This window comes from Ursus americanus, chromosome 8, assembly GCF_024610735.1.
Source record: "Ursus americanus isolate L20-20 chromosome 8, mUrsAme1.1.p, whole genome shotgun sequence".
Classification (NCBI taxonomy): domain Eukaryota; kingdom Metazoa; phylum Chordata; class Mammalia; order Carnivora; family Ursidae; genus Ursus; species Ursus americanus.
In genome coordinates this window covers 28,699,481-28,717,844 of record NC_142134.1, presented here as the reverse complement: position 1 = coordinate 28,717,844, position 18,364 = coordinate 28,699,481, and the positions used below count along the sequence as shown (strand labels likewise).

The 18,364-nt window shown below is 39.2% G+C and overlaps 1 protein-coding gene across 7 annotated transcripts in view; it reads left to right on the top strand.

Annotated features, from left to right (window-relative positions):
• The window catches only part of SLC4A4 (solute carrier family 4 member 4), a 349,367-nt gene that overhangs the window by 313,819 nt on the left and 17,184 nt on the right, over positions 1-18,364 (top strand). For all 7 annotated transcript variants that reach the window (XM_045789287.2, XM_087864096.1, XM_087864093.1 and 4 more), the window contains 2 exons: positions 10,714-10,892; positions 12,232-12,304. In XM_045789287.2, the coding sequence (XP_045645243.2) occupies positions 10,714-10,892; positions 12,232-12,304 (252 nt within the window). The remainder of the gene's footprint in view (positions 1-10,713; positions 10,893-12,231; positions 12,305-18,364) is intronic.

The window sequence follows — 18,364 nt, the reverse complement described above, 5'->3', positions numbered from 1 at the left end:
ACCACAATACCACTATCGGTCTAAAATAAGTTAATAAAATTCTTTAATATCATCAACTTTCCAGTCAATATTTAAATTTACTGATGTGTCATAAATGTAATAAACTTTAAAAATATAGTTTATTTGATTAAATCAGGATCCAATTAAATTTCAAATATTATTATCTTAAATCCTTTATAAACTTCTGGTCTGTAGGTTTTCTCCTCCCTATCCCCCACCATCAATCTGTTCGGTTTCCCTAGTAATTTATTTGTTGAAGACAACCAGGTTGTTTTTCAGTTTATCTTTGGCTGTATAAGAAGCCACCTGAAAACTTAGTGAAAACAACAATTTGTTATGTTTCTTTGGGTTTACAGGGTTCAGCGGGTACTCCTTGCTTGAGGGCTCTCCTGCAGTTGCAGTTAGTGTCATCTGAAACGTTGGCTGGGCTGATTGTCCAGGATGGCTTCTCCACTCACTCCCGTGTCTCACATCCTAGTACCTTGATATTCCTTGGTGTGTCTGTTTGTCCAACTTCTCTTTCACCACATGGCATCTCATCCTTCAGAACCTTTTGATGTGGGTTAGGCTTCTTGCAGTATGGCAATCTTGAGGTATTTAGACTTGGCACATGGAAACTAGCTTCCCAGAATTCAGAGTGAAAGACGCAAGGCCATTTCATGGTTACACCTGAAGCTGGCCCAGCTCTATTCTTTATTTTGCTGTCATTGATTGGTCAAAATAGTTCCAGGCCCAGCCTCCATTGAATGGGGTGGGGTAGGGCTCCATTGTTTGATGGACGAATGGCAATTTTACACTTGTAGAAAAATATGCAGGATAGGAGATATTTTTCCAGTCATTTTTGGAAAATAAAATCTGCCACATTTAGGGACATCTGGGTGGCTTAGTCGGTTAAATGTCCAGTTCTTGATTTGGGCTCAGGTCATGATCTCGGGGTCTGGGGATCCAGCCCTGTGTCTGGCTCTGCGCTCAGTGGAGAGTCTGCTTGAGGGTTCTCTCTCTCCCTCTCCTTCTGTGCCTCCCTCTGCTCACACTCTTTCTCCACCTCTCCTTTAAAAAAAAAAATCTGCCACATTTGCACTGTAGAATTTGCCATAGTCTAGATCATGGTGCTTGTTTCCCTGTGGTGTCATTTAGCATGCTCTTTTGCCTTCTGTATTTTCTTTAAATTGGTCATTGGATCCAGAAGCTTGATGAAGTATAGTATTCTCATTTTATATCTATATCTTTTTATTTTTCAGTGTAGTGTGGCAAAACATGCATAGGTCAGGACCATTTTACGTTACATTTTTGACTTCAGGATTTCTAGGCCATAGAGATAATGTGAATTCCAGCTTCAAACTTAAGTGTAGGTATACAGTTAGAAATATCTTTCAAGACTCTTTTTTTTCATGGCTTTATGTCTAGAGGCAAGGCCTAGAGAGGCATGCATCCCCACTGTCTTTCTCTATAGGGTGTCTTATTTCCTAGTTGACCAACTGAGTATGCTGTGTTTAGAGTATCCTAATTTCATTTCAAGGGATATCTTTCATTTATATTCTTTCCCCGTATCCCTAGAGTTAGTCCCCTGTCCCTAGAGTTCAGATGGTAATTCTAAATCCAGGCCCTAAAGTCTCTCAGGGTGGGCCTAAGCCCCAGGGCTTACTAACCCTGTAGATTCACTCTTTCTTGTTGCCATTGTTTTTTTGTCTCCAGTTGTTTCTTTAACTTTTTTGAAGATAAACCATGATTTCTAAAAGATATTTTTTTGTATTTTATTGAGCATTTTCAGATGCTCTATACTGGGAGAGTTTTCATTGTTGATTTAGTTTTAAAGACTGGAAATGGATGATAACTAATATATTTTATTCTGAAAAGAGTTAGGAAGCACATTTTTAATTTTGTTATATAGTTGACCAGATTGTTATGTGTCTTTGGAGGTAAATGCCTATTCAGTTTTGCTCGTTAAGTTTTCTTATTAATAAAATTCAGAATTCCAAGTTTAGCATATTTAGAATTGATAAGACATAGAATTTTTTTTAAAGGTTTTATTTTTAAGCAATCTCTACATCCAACGTGAGGCTCCAACTCAGAACCCTGAGATCAAGAGTTGCATGCTCCACTGCCTGAGCCAGCCAGGCATTCCTGATAAAATATAGAATTTTTAAAATTTTCCTATTCCCTATAGAAAACGTTGGAAAATCAAGATATATTAGGATTTACCTCTTAAAATAGGAATTGAGTATATAAAAAATAAGTTTTCATCACTTTTAGGAATTGCTTATTTGAAATCATTTCTTTGAATGACAGTAGTTACAGAATAAGTGCCAGTCTTTTGACACAAATCTAATGATACCAGAGGAGATACACCGTGGATGAAAGACTTTTCACTCTGGATATGGTTTTATTCACATTTTGTTGGGAAAGGTGGCTATGGAATGTGAACATTGGAGATCCTGTCTAAAATTAAAGGGGCCTGACTGCTATGAAATTGATTCAGAAGAAACCTGAAACAGTGAGAGAGGGAGGCATTGTAATATTAAGAGGAGCATGTTTTTGGGTGGCATTTGCTTTGGCTCAGTGTCAAGGCCCTGGCTGGCTGGCTGCTCTGTTGGGATGGGATCCACCTTTCCACTCTGCTGAACAGCTCCGTATCGATGCAGGAGTGCCAAGCCACTTGGCTTTTCTTGGCCATCATTTTGGTTAGTTATGTTCCACATTATCCCTGCAGAGCACTCAAAAGCAAACGGGGTTCAGCAAGGTCATGACTTCTCCAAGGTTATTTCCTGAGTCATTGCAGAGGCAGGAAAAAAGTCTGAGCTTCAGATTGCAAAGAAAGGATACTTCTCACGAGGAAAACAATTTTAAGCAGGTGGGAGGGAGAAATAATTTAGGATAAGTTTCTAGACACAGAGATAAGTTGGTATGTCAATAAATTTTCTGATATCCTTTGTGGTAAAACCTTTAATTTGAGGTCATTTTCTTGGGTAACTTCAAAATTTGCCCTGTTTTATTTTTCCTTTCTATTCCTGTTATCATAACCTTAAATCCAGTCCTTTTATTTCATGTCTAGACTATTCTAACTGTTTAGCCATGAGTTAATAATCAGGTTCCCTTGCTTCATTTCAAAAGCAGTAATTTTTTTAAGTGTTGTTCTTATATGTCAGCCTTATATTTCTAAACCTTTACCCCTTGGTCCTCTAAACATTTGCCCCTTGAAGAAAGTCCATTTGCCTTAGCCTGGGAATTAAATCTCTTTGTGATATATTCTCAACCCAAATTTAGAATGAGACTCTCCACATACTATCCAGTGCTCGGATCAAATGGATTATTGGTTTCTCCTCAAATCTGGCAGCATCTCCTGCCAGTTACTCCAACTGTCCTCTCCATTCCTTGATGATTACCACTTACCACAATCCTTCCCATCTTTTAAGAGCCTCCAGATATAAACTCGTCAGTGTAACCTTCAGTCCTAAATGTTATTTTCTTGTTCTTATTTTTGCTCTTACTATATGTGCATTACTCTATAGTACTGGTCACATGATATATTGCATGGAGGTTAGGTTGTATAATGACCTTACCTCCTTTTCTGGGCCAAACGTTTCCAAGGCTAGGATATGTTCTAGTCCTCTCTCCAGCTCTGTTTTGTGGCCGATCACAATGGTTTCCATTTGGTAGGCTCAGTAAGTACATATTGAAGAATTTGGTTATTTTGGGCCACATCGTTCTTGGTGTTGTTGCACTGTGTGAGACGGGTGATAGCTGAAAAACTTGCCAACCCATCTCCAGTTCTCATAGTGAGTGCTCCTATTATTCAAAGCCCTGTTTAGATGTCATCACAGCAGGAAGTTTTTGTGGGTTCACTCTAGACATTGTTAAACATTTTATCCTCTGTACTTTGGGTGTCTCTTTCAAACCTCTTTGAATCTCTGTTTAGAGTGCATTGTAATTTGTGTACAAATCTGAGTCCCCTCATCTGATTGTGAGCTCCTTGTGGAGAGGAACTATGTCATGGTTCTTGGTGTCCCCATAAACCAGCTTATTGTCTGGATCACGGGGGGCTCCTAGAATGAATGTTTATTCTGTGTCTGTGCATGTGTGTGTACTTCTCTCGACCCTTTGTTATCAGCTATTTACCAGATGTAAACTTTAGACTGTTAGACTAGTCTTTCTCTCCCATAGATTTTGATTTCTGTGGATTTATTCTATTTGACTTCTGTTCTGTAGTAGCAAAGCATATACAATATCAAAAGGAAGCATAATTTCATTTCCTGTCCTGTTATTTAAAACAATTTCTCGTTTCAGAAAGTAGAACATCCTTTGCATTTATATTCATGGAGACAAGACTTTTTTTTAAACTTTAAAGGACATACATAACCTTTTGGGCACTTTTTGGAGTCATTGCTAGGTATGGAACACTTGTGTTAGATGTTGAAGATCAGAATTGTTCTAAGTTATGGTCTTTGTCCTGAAGGAGGTTAGTGGATTTTCCCTGTTCACCCCTTAACTCCAACCACCAAGGCTGGGATTGACTTGCTTTCTCTGTGCCTTGTATATTGCACATATAATAAATTATTTGCTTCCATATCTGGCTTCAACTAATAATCTATAGACGCCATAGGGGCACATGTTCTATCTTACTTATTATTTTATTTAACACAAGGCCTAACATAGTATAGGGTATTCAGTGGGTGTTTATTAAATAACAGTGTTCCAAGCAAAGATATGAGCAAATGCAAAGGCCCCAGGGTGGGAAAATATGTTGGTATGTTGAAGAACAGATAACAGACCAGCGTGACTGGAACATAGGGAAACTAGTGATGCATGATGAGGTCAAAGGGAGTAGGGCCAGATCATGTAGAACAAAATTTCTCAACTGCAATTCTTCATTGGTTCTGGCTGTCCTGTGTATTCTAGGCTATTTAGCAGCATCTCTGGTCTCTACCCCCTTGATTCCAGTTGCACCCTTTCCCCTAAGTTGTGACAAACAAAAATATTTCTAGACATTGACAAATGTTCCCTGGGGAGCAAAATAGTTCCAGGAGGAAATACTGATATGGAACCTTTTAGAAGCTTTTATTGTGTTTTATTTTAGGTGGAAAGAGGAAGCCACTGGAGGGTTTTGAACAGGGAAGTGCCATATAATAACTGAGATCTTAAAACTATCACTCTGTAAGGAGGGTGGGCTGTAAGGGACAGGACTGAAGCAGGGACTTCTTTGGTGAGGACAGCATTGAGGGCCAAGGGTTGCTAAGTGATGTCAAGGAAGCAGGAGAATTTGAGCTGGACCTTGGAGAGATAATGGATTTAAACAAATGTCAAGAGTTAGAAACAGGGTACCACTCTGAAGAATAGTGCAGAATGTGCAAGGCCCGTTTAAGGAATGATGAAGCTTCAGGAATCTTTGAGGGCCCCTATCATAGTATCAGATGGGGAGCATCTCAGCATGGTAAGCCAGGTGCTTGTGATGACCAGTTCTGTGCTGTTTGACTTGCTCATCTGCTGCTGACCTTCCCTGCTCCCTCAACATTCCATCCTGGGTGGATAGCACCAGCACTGCATTTAAACACTTTCTCTAGCAGCATTAAGGATGGATGGGAGAGGTGCCAGAGTGGGGGTGGTGGAGGGGAGTGGTTAGGAGGCCCCTGAATAATCCAAGTAGGAGATTATGAAAATCTGCAAAAGGCAGTGGCAATGGGGAGGAGGAGTAAGGAACAATTCACATAATATTTTTGTATTTCTTACAGTACTATTTCCATTAAAAGTTCCAATATTTGAGTACTGTTTTTATTCCATTCAAATCTAGTTATTCAGATACATTTAGCTAAAAGACACATCTTAGAGTTTGCTTGTTTTCATATGTATAAGTTCTGTTTTGTTTTTTTGCAGGAATAGCTTCTCTAACATAACCATTTGGCTTCTGGGTCTTTATGGCAATAGTTGGGGCACTATGAATTTTTTAGCATAGCTTTTATCATTCCGGTCAACAAATATGTCTCCAGTGTTTACTGTATGTAGGACGCTGTACTAGATAGACAGGTAAGCCTCAAGCATTGAAATTTGGCAAAGTAAATTTATTGCCTTTCCCTCTTTGGACTCAGTCTTCTTTTTTTTTTTTAATAATAATTTTTTATTATGTCATGTTAGTCACCATACAGTATATCCTTAGTTTTTGATTTAATGTTCCATGATTCATTATTTGAGTGTAACACCCAGTGCACCATGCAATACGTGCCCTCCTTAATACCCATCACCGGCCTATCCCAATCCCCTACCCCCCTCCCCTCTGAAGCCCTCAGTTTGTTTCCCAGAGTCCATAGTCTCTCATGGTTCATTCCCCCTTCTGTTTACCCCCCCTTCCTTCTTCCCTTCCTTCTCCTACCGATCTTCCTATTTCTTATGTTCCATAAATGAGTGAAACCATATGATAATTGTCTTTCTCTGCTTGACTTATTTCACTTAGCATAATCTCCTCCAGTCTCGTCTGTGTTGCTGCAAATGTTGTGTAATTGTTCTTTCTGATGGCTGTGGCCTCAGTCTTCTTAAAATCTCTCCCATCTGTCCATTGTCCTTCTCCCATCCTATTACTTTAGTTTGAACTGTGTCATCTCTGGCCTGAACTATGACAATGCTGTCATGTCCGTCCTCTCTGCCTCCAGTCTTGCTCACTTCTGCTATGTCCTCTACAAACCGAAAGAGCCATCCTTCTAAACAGAAATCTGATCATATCACTTGCCTGCTTAAGTCTTTAATGGTTTCCCTTTGCTCTTATGATAAAAATTCCAAAGTGTTTAGCAAAACATTAAAGTTCTTCGGTAGCCTTATTTCCTACCTCTCCCATCTCTTCCTATGCACCAACTCTATTTCATTTTCTCCAAACGGCGGCTTATTTGCCTGGTTTTTTCCACCTGCTTCCCCATACCTTGCCCTCCAGCTGGTTATGGCTCACGTTTTAGGACTCAGCTTAAATACCACCTCCTATGAACACCATCTTTGACTTTGGGTTTAATATCCCTTCTGCATGGTACCCCAAGCTCACCCCAAGTATAGAACACTCTGATATTGCAAATGCCTCTTGATTTGTCCAGCTCTAGCACTACATTTTAAGCCACTTGAGGGCAAAGATTGTATATTATCTGTAATTTTTCTTCTAGGATCTAGCAGAGTGCCATTGAACAAATGAATTAACATTCATTCATTTACCCAACAAACATTTATCTAGAGTGTTCACTGTATGATGGGCACTGTGCCAGGTTCTGCAGTTGCAATGGTGGTGGACAAAAACACACATGGTCCCTGTCCTCATAGAGCTTCTGGTCCATGAGGGTGAGAGGTATCATTCAAATGACCATGCAAAATGTAACATTGCAAATGTGGCTAGTGCTATGAAGGAGAGGTGATGATGCTTTAAAAATCTATAAGGGAGGGTTTGGCCTACTTCAGGAACTATAAGGAGTTCCCTGAGGTAATGGCACTTATACAGAGATTCAAGCGTTAATAGGAATTAGCTAGATGAGACTGGGTGGGAAGAGTATTCCATTTGAGCACAGGAATCACTAGGTATGTGCAGGCTTTACAAGAGGAATTAACCTGACAAGAATGAATGCCTGCCTGATAGAACCCAGTGTGGCAGCAGTGAGAGAGGGAGAGTTGAAGATGGAGAGGGAACCACACAGAGACAGACCTGGCAGGGCCTTCAGTTCATGTTGATAATTTCCCCTTCCTCTTAAGAGGGGCAAGAAGTCTCAACATGGTTGAGGGAAAGGAAGACTTTTTGAAGAGAATGATGTCAGGGCACACAGTAATTATGTATCTATAATTATTTTCTCCGGCGCTTTTATTTATTTTGGTGGTTTTGCATAGTTTCCTTTGTATTCTACTTTCTAAAATCCTCATTTCACCCTCTTTGGTATTATGTGGTCCCTTTTTGTTAGTCTCCAGGATATCTTGTTCAAACTTGTTTTTGTTGAAATAGAGCAAGAAAGCATGCATTTGGCTCATGGTAGCCTACATGACATTTTCTACAACAACTTTTCTTTTGACCCGTTAACTAAGCAATGTGTACATCCTTAGGTTATTACAGTTTCCTTGATGCTGAGATTTGGGGATCCTGTCCATTAATTACCATGTTGGTTCCTCTAATATGGTCTTGAGTGATTTAGTCTAAATAGGGCTTGAAACTATGTGATATTTCCAGCTGTTGTTCACCTTCCTTCCCCTCCCCCACCAGTTGATTCACATTTCTACCAATTAACAATCAAGTTTTAATTTTTTTGTATGGCTGGTTAAGAGTTTATAGTTGCCATTCAGAAGAATGTATATATGCTATTTGTGATTTATTTTTTGGTAAATATTGAGAATTGACTATGCTTCATGAACTCTACTTAGGTATTCAGGATAGACAGAAAAAGAGACATAGTCAAGGTGTTCCTGTTTCTTATAGTCTAATGCCAAAGACAGATAAATACACACATAACTTCAAAACAGTGTGATGAGTGCTGTGGTAAAAGAAAGCAAAAAGTGACAGGGAAACATAGAAGAGGAAATCTAACCTAACTGTACTTACGCACCTGGGCTGAGGCAGGAAAACTACCAGAAAAGATGAAGGCTGATTTAAGTCTTAAGGATGAGTAGGACTGATTCAGGGTAAGAAGAAGGGAGAGTAGAGGTTATTCCAGGGGAAGGGTGCTATATGGGCAAAGACACAAAGGCATTAGTATGTAAGACGTATTGAAGGAATTGCACATGACTGAAAGTGACCATGGTAGAGGATCCAGGCAGGGGAGAGGTGAAAGATGAGGCTGCAGATGTGAACAGAGGCCAGAGCATGAATGGCCTATAGTGAGGTCATAAGACACATCCATAGGCAGGAGTGAACAAATCCTGTGGATTCCACCTTAGAGTATAGTCAGAATCCAAACACTTGTTGCCGTCTTGACTGCTACCACTCTGGCTCTAACCGTCACAATTTCTTGCGTGGATTATGGTAGCAACCTCCTAACTGTTCTTACTGTCCTTGACTTTCTTCAGCTGTTCCCAACACAGCAGCCATAGCGTTTAGAACATAAGCAGTTCATGCCGCTCCTCCATTTAAAAACCTCCGGTGGCTTCCCGTCATACTCAGCGTACAAGCCCAAATTTTCTTAGTTCTACTTAGTACTTAGTACTATTAAAGATACTGTGTAGTTTACAGTTTACTTACTTGTGTTGTTTGTTGTCTCGGTAGAAGGGAAGCACCTCGAATATGGGAGTTTTTGTCTGTTTTCTTCACAGATATGCCATTAACACCCAGAACTGTGCCTGTTAATCAGTTGGTAGTAGTATTTGTTCAAGGAATGGAATGACTGAGACGCAGATATATCATGATACTTACCTCATTAGTTATTGTTGAACAAGTTTATTTCAGCTCATCCCCACCCTTTGCTCTCCTTTTGCCTACCTTATCCCACTCCTAATTCAAACCCTATGGTTTCAAACCATTTGTACTGAAATGAACTGCTTTTATGAATATATATTAACCTTTGTCTCCCAAGGAGACTTTTGTTCATAGTCAAACCTGGACTAAGTCAATGTGTGCTCTTCTTTCTTGTGTCAGCTGCCCTTGCCTGAGATGAGTTCTCTGAGAACGTGATTAGACCCATGTTTGCGAGCCAGGGGTGAAATCTTGGCATTTCAGTGAGAGGAGAGCAGTGTTCTAACTAACTGTAATAAGACCTGAATGATAACAGTCACCAGGTTTTAGTGTAAATTACATTCTCATTTTTTAAAGCCAGCATCTCCATTCCCTCAGATTGGTCATACTCTGGCTCTTGGTGCTGCTGCCTCCATGCTGTGAAAATCGACTGCTCTATTTTCTCAGGCTCCATAGGGGTATTAAGCATTTGATTTCTTCATAAATAGAGCGGAGAAATATAACCACAGAATAACACTGTGGACACGTTTAACAATATTTATTTAGTGAGTAAAAGACCGAGACCTTTTGTTACATAGTCTGCTCTTCTAGTCAGTAAATGTTATTGTGATCAGTGGACAGTGTTTGAAATCAGCTTATTCTGATTAAGGGTGTATTAATTACCTTAATGATCATGTTTAATAGGTTATTAAACAATTATTTTCATACTATGAAAGGTGAGAAATCGTCCTCGGCATACCTTCTCAAGGTTGCTTTCAGATCTCCGCTCTCCATATGCTCAGTACTCTCTAGGTGAACAGCTTATTGCTAAACAGTCAAACAGAGAAGGATCAGTGCCTGCTTTTAAGGTGTTTATTGTGCTTATGTTAACAACAACCAATGCCACCACTGCTACCATCACCATTTTTTTGAGCTGCTGCTACGCAACAACCACTACCTTTTAAGTTCCTATAAGATGCTTTACCTCTGTTATTTCACCAAATGGTCGAAATAACTACTCAAGGTAGATCTCTATCTCCATTTTTCTGATTACAAAATTGGATACAGAGAGGATAACTAACAATAAGCAAATGATAAGTAAGCTGTGAACTTCAGTCAAGCTAGAGGGGGTGTCACATGGCAGCTCTGTGTTTAATTGCTAGGGGGGATAATATGAGGGAGATAAAGTCTTCTTCCTTGAAAAACTTACCTTGAAGTAGATATTTTTAGCAAACCAAGTGAGTTGGGGATTTTGGGTCATCTTAATTCCCATCTGGAAATAAGACAAGATAGAAAGGTGAGTATTTTTTTTTTCTGTATGATTTTGTTACCTCTTTCTACAGAAAGGAGCTGGATATCACCTGGATCTCTTTTGGGTGGCCATCCTCATGGTGGTGTGCTCTTTCATGGCTCTTCCGTGGTATGTGGCTGCGACCGTCATCTCCATTGCTCACATTGACAGTTTGAAGATGGAGACGGAGACTTCTGCCCCTGGAGAACAACCAAAGTTTCTAGGAGTGAGGTATGTTTAAGTCAGAGGAAAATGGCTCTACAAAACACATCATGCCGCATCTATATGTCATTCATAGGAAATGGGCAGAATAGGAGGAGAAAAGGCTGGTGATGATTAATTTATTCCTTACTTGCTGTTCCAGAAAGGACTAAGTTTTCATTAGAAAGAGAGTCTTTAGGAGCGCCTGGGTGGCTCAGTCGTTAAGCATCTGCCTTTGGCTCAGGCCTTTGGCTCAGGACGTGATCCCAGCGTTCTGGTATCGAACCCCTCATCAGGCTCCCCGCTCAGCGGGAAGCCTGCCTCTCCCACTCCTCTCTCTGTGTCAAAAAAATAAATAAAATCTTAACAAAAAAAGTCCAATAATTTTTTGAGTTCACTTCTTATGTTACATAAATTTCCTTTGATTAATGAAGGCTAAATGACGCAACGTAAAAGCACAAATAGGTCATTCATTTTCTTCACCATGTAGCTCACTTCAGTGCTGTGATACTTACTCTTTCACAAGCATGTGTAAAGGCGAAACCCTTTAACCTTTCAGCTCTGTTGAGACTCCCCAAAACTCTTGGGTCTGCTTATGATTTTTAAGATTCTATGAAGGGAAGGAATTCTTATTTTCCAGTTCATTTTCTGTCCCCATAAACACTGAGAAACCTTGACCTCCAGCTGTTAAATTTGGGTAGCCAGGAAGGGCTTGCATAAGACCTTTATACTGTGTTGAATACTTTTTGCAGCAAGCCCTGCTCCTAAGTGCTTGGGTGAATTGCTTGCAGGACAGAGCCATTGTTTCCCACGCCACAACAGTGGGTGATTCTTTCTTGGGGGCTGGGGGAGGGGATGTTGGATGGGAATCCTATTTGTTAAAAAGTACTCTTGTTGTTTAGATTTGGAAATTAACTGATGGGATTTATTGCACTTATGAAATTTCTCTGAGCTGTTTGTTAATTAGAATGCAGGACAATGTAATATCTGTCTCCTGTGAAGGAAGGTGTAATTACACAACAGTACAAGTCATTTAAAAAATAAGGGCTTTGAAGAGGCCAGGAATTGATGGACCAAGAGCAAGTGACTTTTTTTTTTTTTTAATTGTAAAAGGAGCAAAGGATTTAGCAGAATCACTTTTCTCTTGGCGAATTCAAATTGCTTTATACAGTAGTTCTAAGAGAATTTTATAGTTATGTTGAGCTTACATGCTGTCCTCAAGGTATTAATTTATATAAGATATCAAGACCTTTGCTGTTTTAGTCAAACATTAATTTGGTCAATGTATAGTCTTTTTGGAAGGTGCAAAGACAAGGGCATATTTATGAAAACAAGAGGTAAAATTGGTAATCATTTGATTTGGTTTCAGGGAACAAAGAGTCACTGGAACCCTCGTGTTTATTCTGACTGGTCTGTCAGTCTTTATGGCTCCCATCTTGAAGGTAAATATGTGAAATACTTGCCTCTTCCTCCTTCTCAGTACACCTACAGATAATTGGATACGTGAAGAGTAGAATTCCTTATCTGCAAGATTCTCATCAGTTCTGGAACACACTGAAGCAGGGGTCAGGTAGAACAAGGACTTTAAAAACTTTTATTTTGTTGTCCTTCTCACTCCTTCAGTCCTTCTATTACTAATTATTGTTGTTGTAGTTATTTGGTTGAGCCATATTAAGTTACCAGTATTCAAGCTTTTTGACCTATACAGATGGCAATTCCATACAGTCTAGTCTAACTGATCTCCTCTCCTTCCTGCATATCTTACTCTCCTTGTATTCTTTCTTCCCACTACTTTCTAATTCCTTGTCCCTCAACCATGCTTCCCCTCCCTCCATACACATGCACACACTAGACTCCTGGGTAACACGAATGATCACTTTGTAACTTTTCTTCTATTCTTAATTATTGCTGACTGTGTTTCTTTTTTCTTTGAATCAGAAGGCCTAATCTCCACAGAAGGAGAATAGAGTAAAATTACCGATTTATGACTGGAAAACTTTAGAAATGAACTGAAGACAAAAAAATGACATGCTAGATTATTTAGAAAATTAGGAGTCAAATATATAGGTTTGATCGATGGGGTGACTATCTGCCAAAATAGATGAATGGGAACTGTTTGGGAAAACCTATTTAGAAGATGAGATAGGGTTAAAAGAACAGGTTTGGCTGTCATGAAGCTTCCATTTCTTTTTTTGTGACACCAGCATTTTATTCTGTTCTTCTATTATATGAACAATACTGGCCAATTATTGATAATTTGTATCTGATGCTTTGCACCACAGTACAAAGCATGAAACTTACCTAAAGACCTAGAAGCGATAAACAACCGCTGTTAATATCCTTTCAAATTTGTCTCTGAAAATTTGTTTATTTTTAAACAACTTTCATTTTTCAGATTTTTCAGATACTTATTTAACTATACAAGTGATGGAGCAGTACATTCTTGTAAAGAATTCAAACAATAAGGAAGTATAGAGAGGGAAAGGCAAAAGACCTCTGTTTCTCTCAAGTTGGCACATTTATAAGTCGGTTGCCATTCAGATGAATTTGAGGAAAGTGGAACTATAATTTCTTAGCCTATAGCTAAGACTGGTTTTGCCCTCAGGGTATTTAGATGAATACATACGTTATGCACGGAATGCTTGGTAAACAGTTAAAAGACTGAAATATTCATCTCTTGTTCCTGGTTTCCACAATGTCAGTTAACTGGCTTAATGAATTTTTGCCTGGAATCATGAAGGAATATATATTTCATGTAACACATGGGAAAGTAAAATTTAGAGTAACCTCAAAAGTTGTTTCTGGTCACATACAAAGAACCTCAAGAGAGTACAGGTCCTAACATTTTGCAGGGACAGAGGGAAATCTGTGATCCCTTTTGCCAGTGCAAAGCAAGTTGTGGGGTAGGTTTGAAGTTGTGAGTTTCACAGCATCAAATCCGGTACCAAAAGGCTTTATGTTCCTTTGTTGCCCCGTAGACAGCAGCACATCAACTGGTGAAAAAGTCTAATGACAGCTTTCTACCACATAGGCCAAAGAACCTCATCTGCACACATCCATTTTTAGAAAGGTCATTGCAGGCAATTATGACCTCATGTTGTGGGAGGATCTATAGGAACGAATTTGCCCCTGGGTTCCCTAAGGGTGGGCTCACATGACACAACTGCAGAGTTTTTTTTTTATGGGGCCTCTCAGGGCTTAGCAACTAGGATGGGATAAATAGAAACCTTTCCATCAGTTCAAATGAGCCTATTAGCCCATCAGTCCCCACCCATTTTTTTTTATTTTTATATTATGTCTTTTCATTGATACAGTATAAAATCCTAACTCAAAAAATTCAGATGTGTTTAAAAGCTCTTTTTTTTTTTTTTTGGTTACAGCAAATTGGCTTTAATCTTAGAGAATCTGTCAGCTGAGTAATCACGTATGATCCCAAAGGGACACAGAGAACAGATACTGTATAAATTGCTATTTTTAGGAAAAGATGCAAGACTCACATTTTCAACAACGCCTCTTCCTAACTATTTTTTAACCCTGCACCCAAATGTGGCTGCAGAGGAATTAAAGCTGAAAGCCCTTTTGTTCTTTATTTTACAGTGATTCTTTTTGCCCTGACACGCAAAGCACCTTAGTGTCTGCAGGAACAGATTAGAATACAGAGAAGAGAGAAAGAGAGATGTAAGGGATCAGTGAGCTTCAGCTTGTTTTCCGTTTGACCTTCCTTAAGCTCGCCCTTGTTCAGCTGCTAATGTTCATAATTATGGCCATTTCCCTCTGGCAACTTTGAGTTAATGCAAAGAGTCATTGTAAGAATCCATGAAAAAGGTAGTCCAGCAAATATTTTTATTGGGCAAGGCTTATGCCCAAAATGTGGGAAATGAAATTGTTTTGTTACTATGGTTTCCAACATATTGTGGGAAACCTAGATTTTAAAACAACAAGAATAAAGTAAGTCCAGCATTGACGATTGTAATTCCAGACTTCGGTGAGTAGAACTGTTCTTTACTTCAGGAATCATATCAGCTCATTTCAGATCATGTGCCCTTCTTACCATTGAAATTGGGTAGCTTATAAGCATTCACCACAGAATTCTTGGTGGCTCATGTGAAAAGTCAATATAGGAAGAAGATGTTGAGGGCACAGTTTAACTAAAACCTAAGTAATGACTATGTAGGAGTCAGGATTAACAGTTAACCTCCGAATTCACACAGAAAGAGGTATCAGGGGTTCCTTGGGAGGAGGGAACCTTTTTCCTCCACCATTTGACTGTTTTAAAGGAACAGGTGACAACTTTAGAGAATGGTTTTACTTAAGAGTCTGCCTTTGAAAGGCAGATCAAATGCACGGGATCAAGAGAAATATGTGCCTTTCACTTTTTAAAATGACATGCCTCAACACCTTCCCTCCCCAACTCCCCGCATCCCACAGGTTCAGTGGCCTCAGAGGATGCGCGAGTAATTTTCTCCCTGCATTAAGCAGGGTGGGTAGTTGTTCCCTGGGCCTCCTTATGCAGGCTTACTTTGAACAGGAAGTTTGTGACCTCTGTTTTGATCTCTTTGCCGAAGTCTGTCTTTTTACATGGAAAAAATGTAAGGAATCATAGTGTATTAGCTTTAAGTTCATGAGGATACCCCGTGACCTGAGCCAGCTGTACTCACACACGTCTCAAATCCCACCACTGATTCAGTACAGAACTGTGGGGAAGCAGGAAGAGCTGGCTTCCCAGGCTGCTTAAACAGTTTAGATGTGTGTGTCTGGAGCTGAAACACTGCCTGTTAAGCTCGTGTTCAGTATGGGGAGACTAGGGCAGCCCACAGAGCAGCAAAAAGATGAAAGACCATCCCTAGAGCTTACTTTTTAAATTCTTTTGGCAAGCTTAAAGAAATAAAGATCAAGTAAAGTTCACTGCTACTTCTATTGCCTTTGCTTGAATTCGTTCTTCTTTAACGTGAGGTGTAGCCAAAATTTGTCTTTCAGATTTGTTTAGGGTTCTAAAATGTGGAGGCTAGCATCTAATTTGTATCTGGCAGGCATTTGTCGAGCTCCTCCCATGTGCCGCATGCTCTGCTCGGTATCAGAGAAATGAAGAGAGACGGTAGTGAGGAGGAGGATGATGGTGGTAATAGCAGCTCCCAATTATTGGGAGCTTGGCATTGGACCAAGAGCTCTGCACAGATTGTTTTTATTTAGTTCTCCAATAAAACCTATGAAAAACGTATGGATAATTGTATCCATCTTACAGATAAAATATATATATATATAAATAACTTGCCAAGTCACAAAGTTCTTGAATGGTTGAGCCAAGATTTGAACTCAGGCAGTTCTAGCTCCAAAAGCCTGATCTCATAACCATCATGGTTTATTGCCTTTTAAAATAAAACAGTATTGCCCTCAAAGAACTCCTTTACTTTCATTTCCCATGAGATGATCTTCCCCAGCTTCTTTGATCCAAGTTCCAGTTCTCTTACGTAGAGAGAAATGTGGCATTTTCACAAACTCTTCACCGTAAGTCACTCCATGGTTTCATCAATGACGAGGGACCGGATTGCAAGCCGGCAGCTTCCTTATGGTCCCAGATTTTTAAGGCTTAAGGGCAGTAGGCTGTTATTTTAATAACACGTTCCTGAAGACAGTTGTTATAGTTGAAAGGACAATGTTGTAGGGCTCATAGAAAAGCGAGGTTGCGAGTCTGACCTTTGCAGCCATCTTTCTGGCCTGTACCCCTGCCACCCCACCCGCCACCCCCAACCCAGAGGGACCTGAGGGAGCTGTGCTGGGTGGTTGCAGGTTTCTCGACTTGCCAGTGAAGGTCCTGATGCTAATAATGACATCAGTGCCACATTTATCATTTCTTGAGTATTATGGGCCAGTCCCTGAGCTAGATCTTATACATTATGTAATCTTTATCATAACCGCTACATAGATGAGAACACTGAGGATACAGGTTGACAATTCTCTCTGACTTCCACCACAGGTAGAGTCAGAATTGGAACCCAGGTCTAACTTCTGTGCTTCCATGCTCTTAATCAGTACCTCATTCTGAGTTTTCTACATACATGCATACACACAATGACTATCATTCTGCCGGGAGGCCTCACTCCTGTACTGAATTCTGCACTGTGGACAACTACCATCTACCTTTCTTATTAAATTTACCCTTTCACATTTTTTTCTTATGGGAATATTCTAAATATCAGAAAATCAGAAAATCAAAGGGAGGGCTAAGTAAAAAAGAGTGGAACTACATTCACCAGAATTTGAAAAATTTGTTGATATAATCGGACTATGCTAAATCTTCATTGACTTCAGTTTTATTTTTCTGTCTGGTTGTAGGATCAAGCATTTAACTTTTTCATTTTTAATGTTTATTAAAAGCATTATAATATTTATTTATAATTGGGCTTTTTGGTTTTCTGACTCTGTTTAATTATATAATTTTATTTGCATAATTTTATCATTTGGCAATTCTTGAGGTGCCTATGAACCTAGTATACCTTGTGTTTTTGTGTTTTAATTTCTCCTGTCTTGTTTTATAAAAATGCCTACCTGCTGCTGCAATGTATATTATGCTAGTTTAACTTAAAAATGGGATCGCATCTTTTTAAAACATTCTTCTTTTTCTTCCTTTGGGGAATTTCTATTGTGATGAATGATTCTATTGTGATGAATTCTTAAGTATTGACCTTTTGATATGACTCATGAACCAAATCCAATAAAAAATGTCCTCTATCCCAGTAATTCTGTCACATTTCATTAAGATTTCCAAACTGAAAGATTTTTAGTGAGACACACTGCACTATTTTAAAGAAAATGGTGCATTTCTTAAGACGTTTGTATCACAGTGAAGTTGACCCAGAATTTGAATCAATAGACTTCCTTATATGTGCTCTTTCCTTTTCACCAAAGAATATATTTTTTTTAAAATATCACCACCTATAAAGCTATTTTCCTACCTGTACCCCATTCTGAGTTAATGGTACCTTCTGATTTTATTTTGTGGTAGATTTGGTGAAATCTGGCATAAATTCAGAGAGAACAGACCTCAGCACTATGGTAGAACTTTCCTTCACTCTGGTGCTAGAACTACGTTAGAGAAAATATTTAGCTAAACTTAGGGGAGGGGTGGAGATAGGGCTTAGTATCACCTTTGTGATTACTTTCTTTCAAGCCGGAAAAAAACACTTTACTCAGATTAAAAAGTAACTACTGCAGAATTTCCAACTATATGCCCAACTGTAAGAGAACTATACTTCTCTTTTCCCCCTCCACCTTTCTTTCCTTCCCAAGGAATTACAAATGAAATGAATATATGAAAGGAATCATCATATATTAAAGAAAAAGGGAGTGCCCTTGCCTGCAAAAGATATTTTTAAAAATTTGAAAATGAGTGAAAGCTGCGAAATGGTTTCTTTGTTAATTATTTTTTGGTCAGTTTGTACAGGGGAATGGAAATATGTACATTCTAAAGGAAATAAAGGCACGTGTCTGAACTCAAGTGGCTT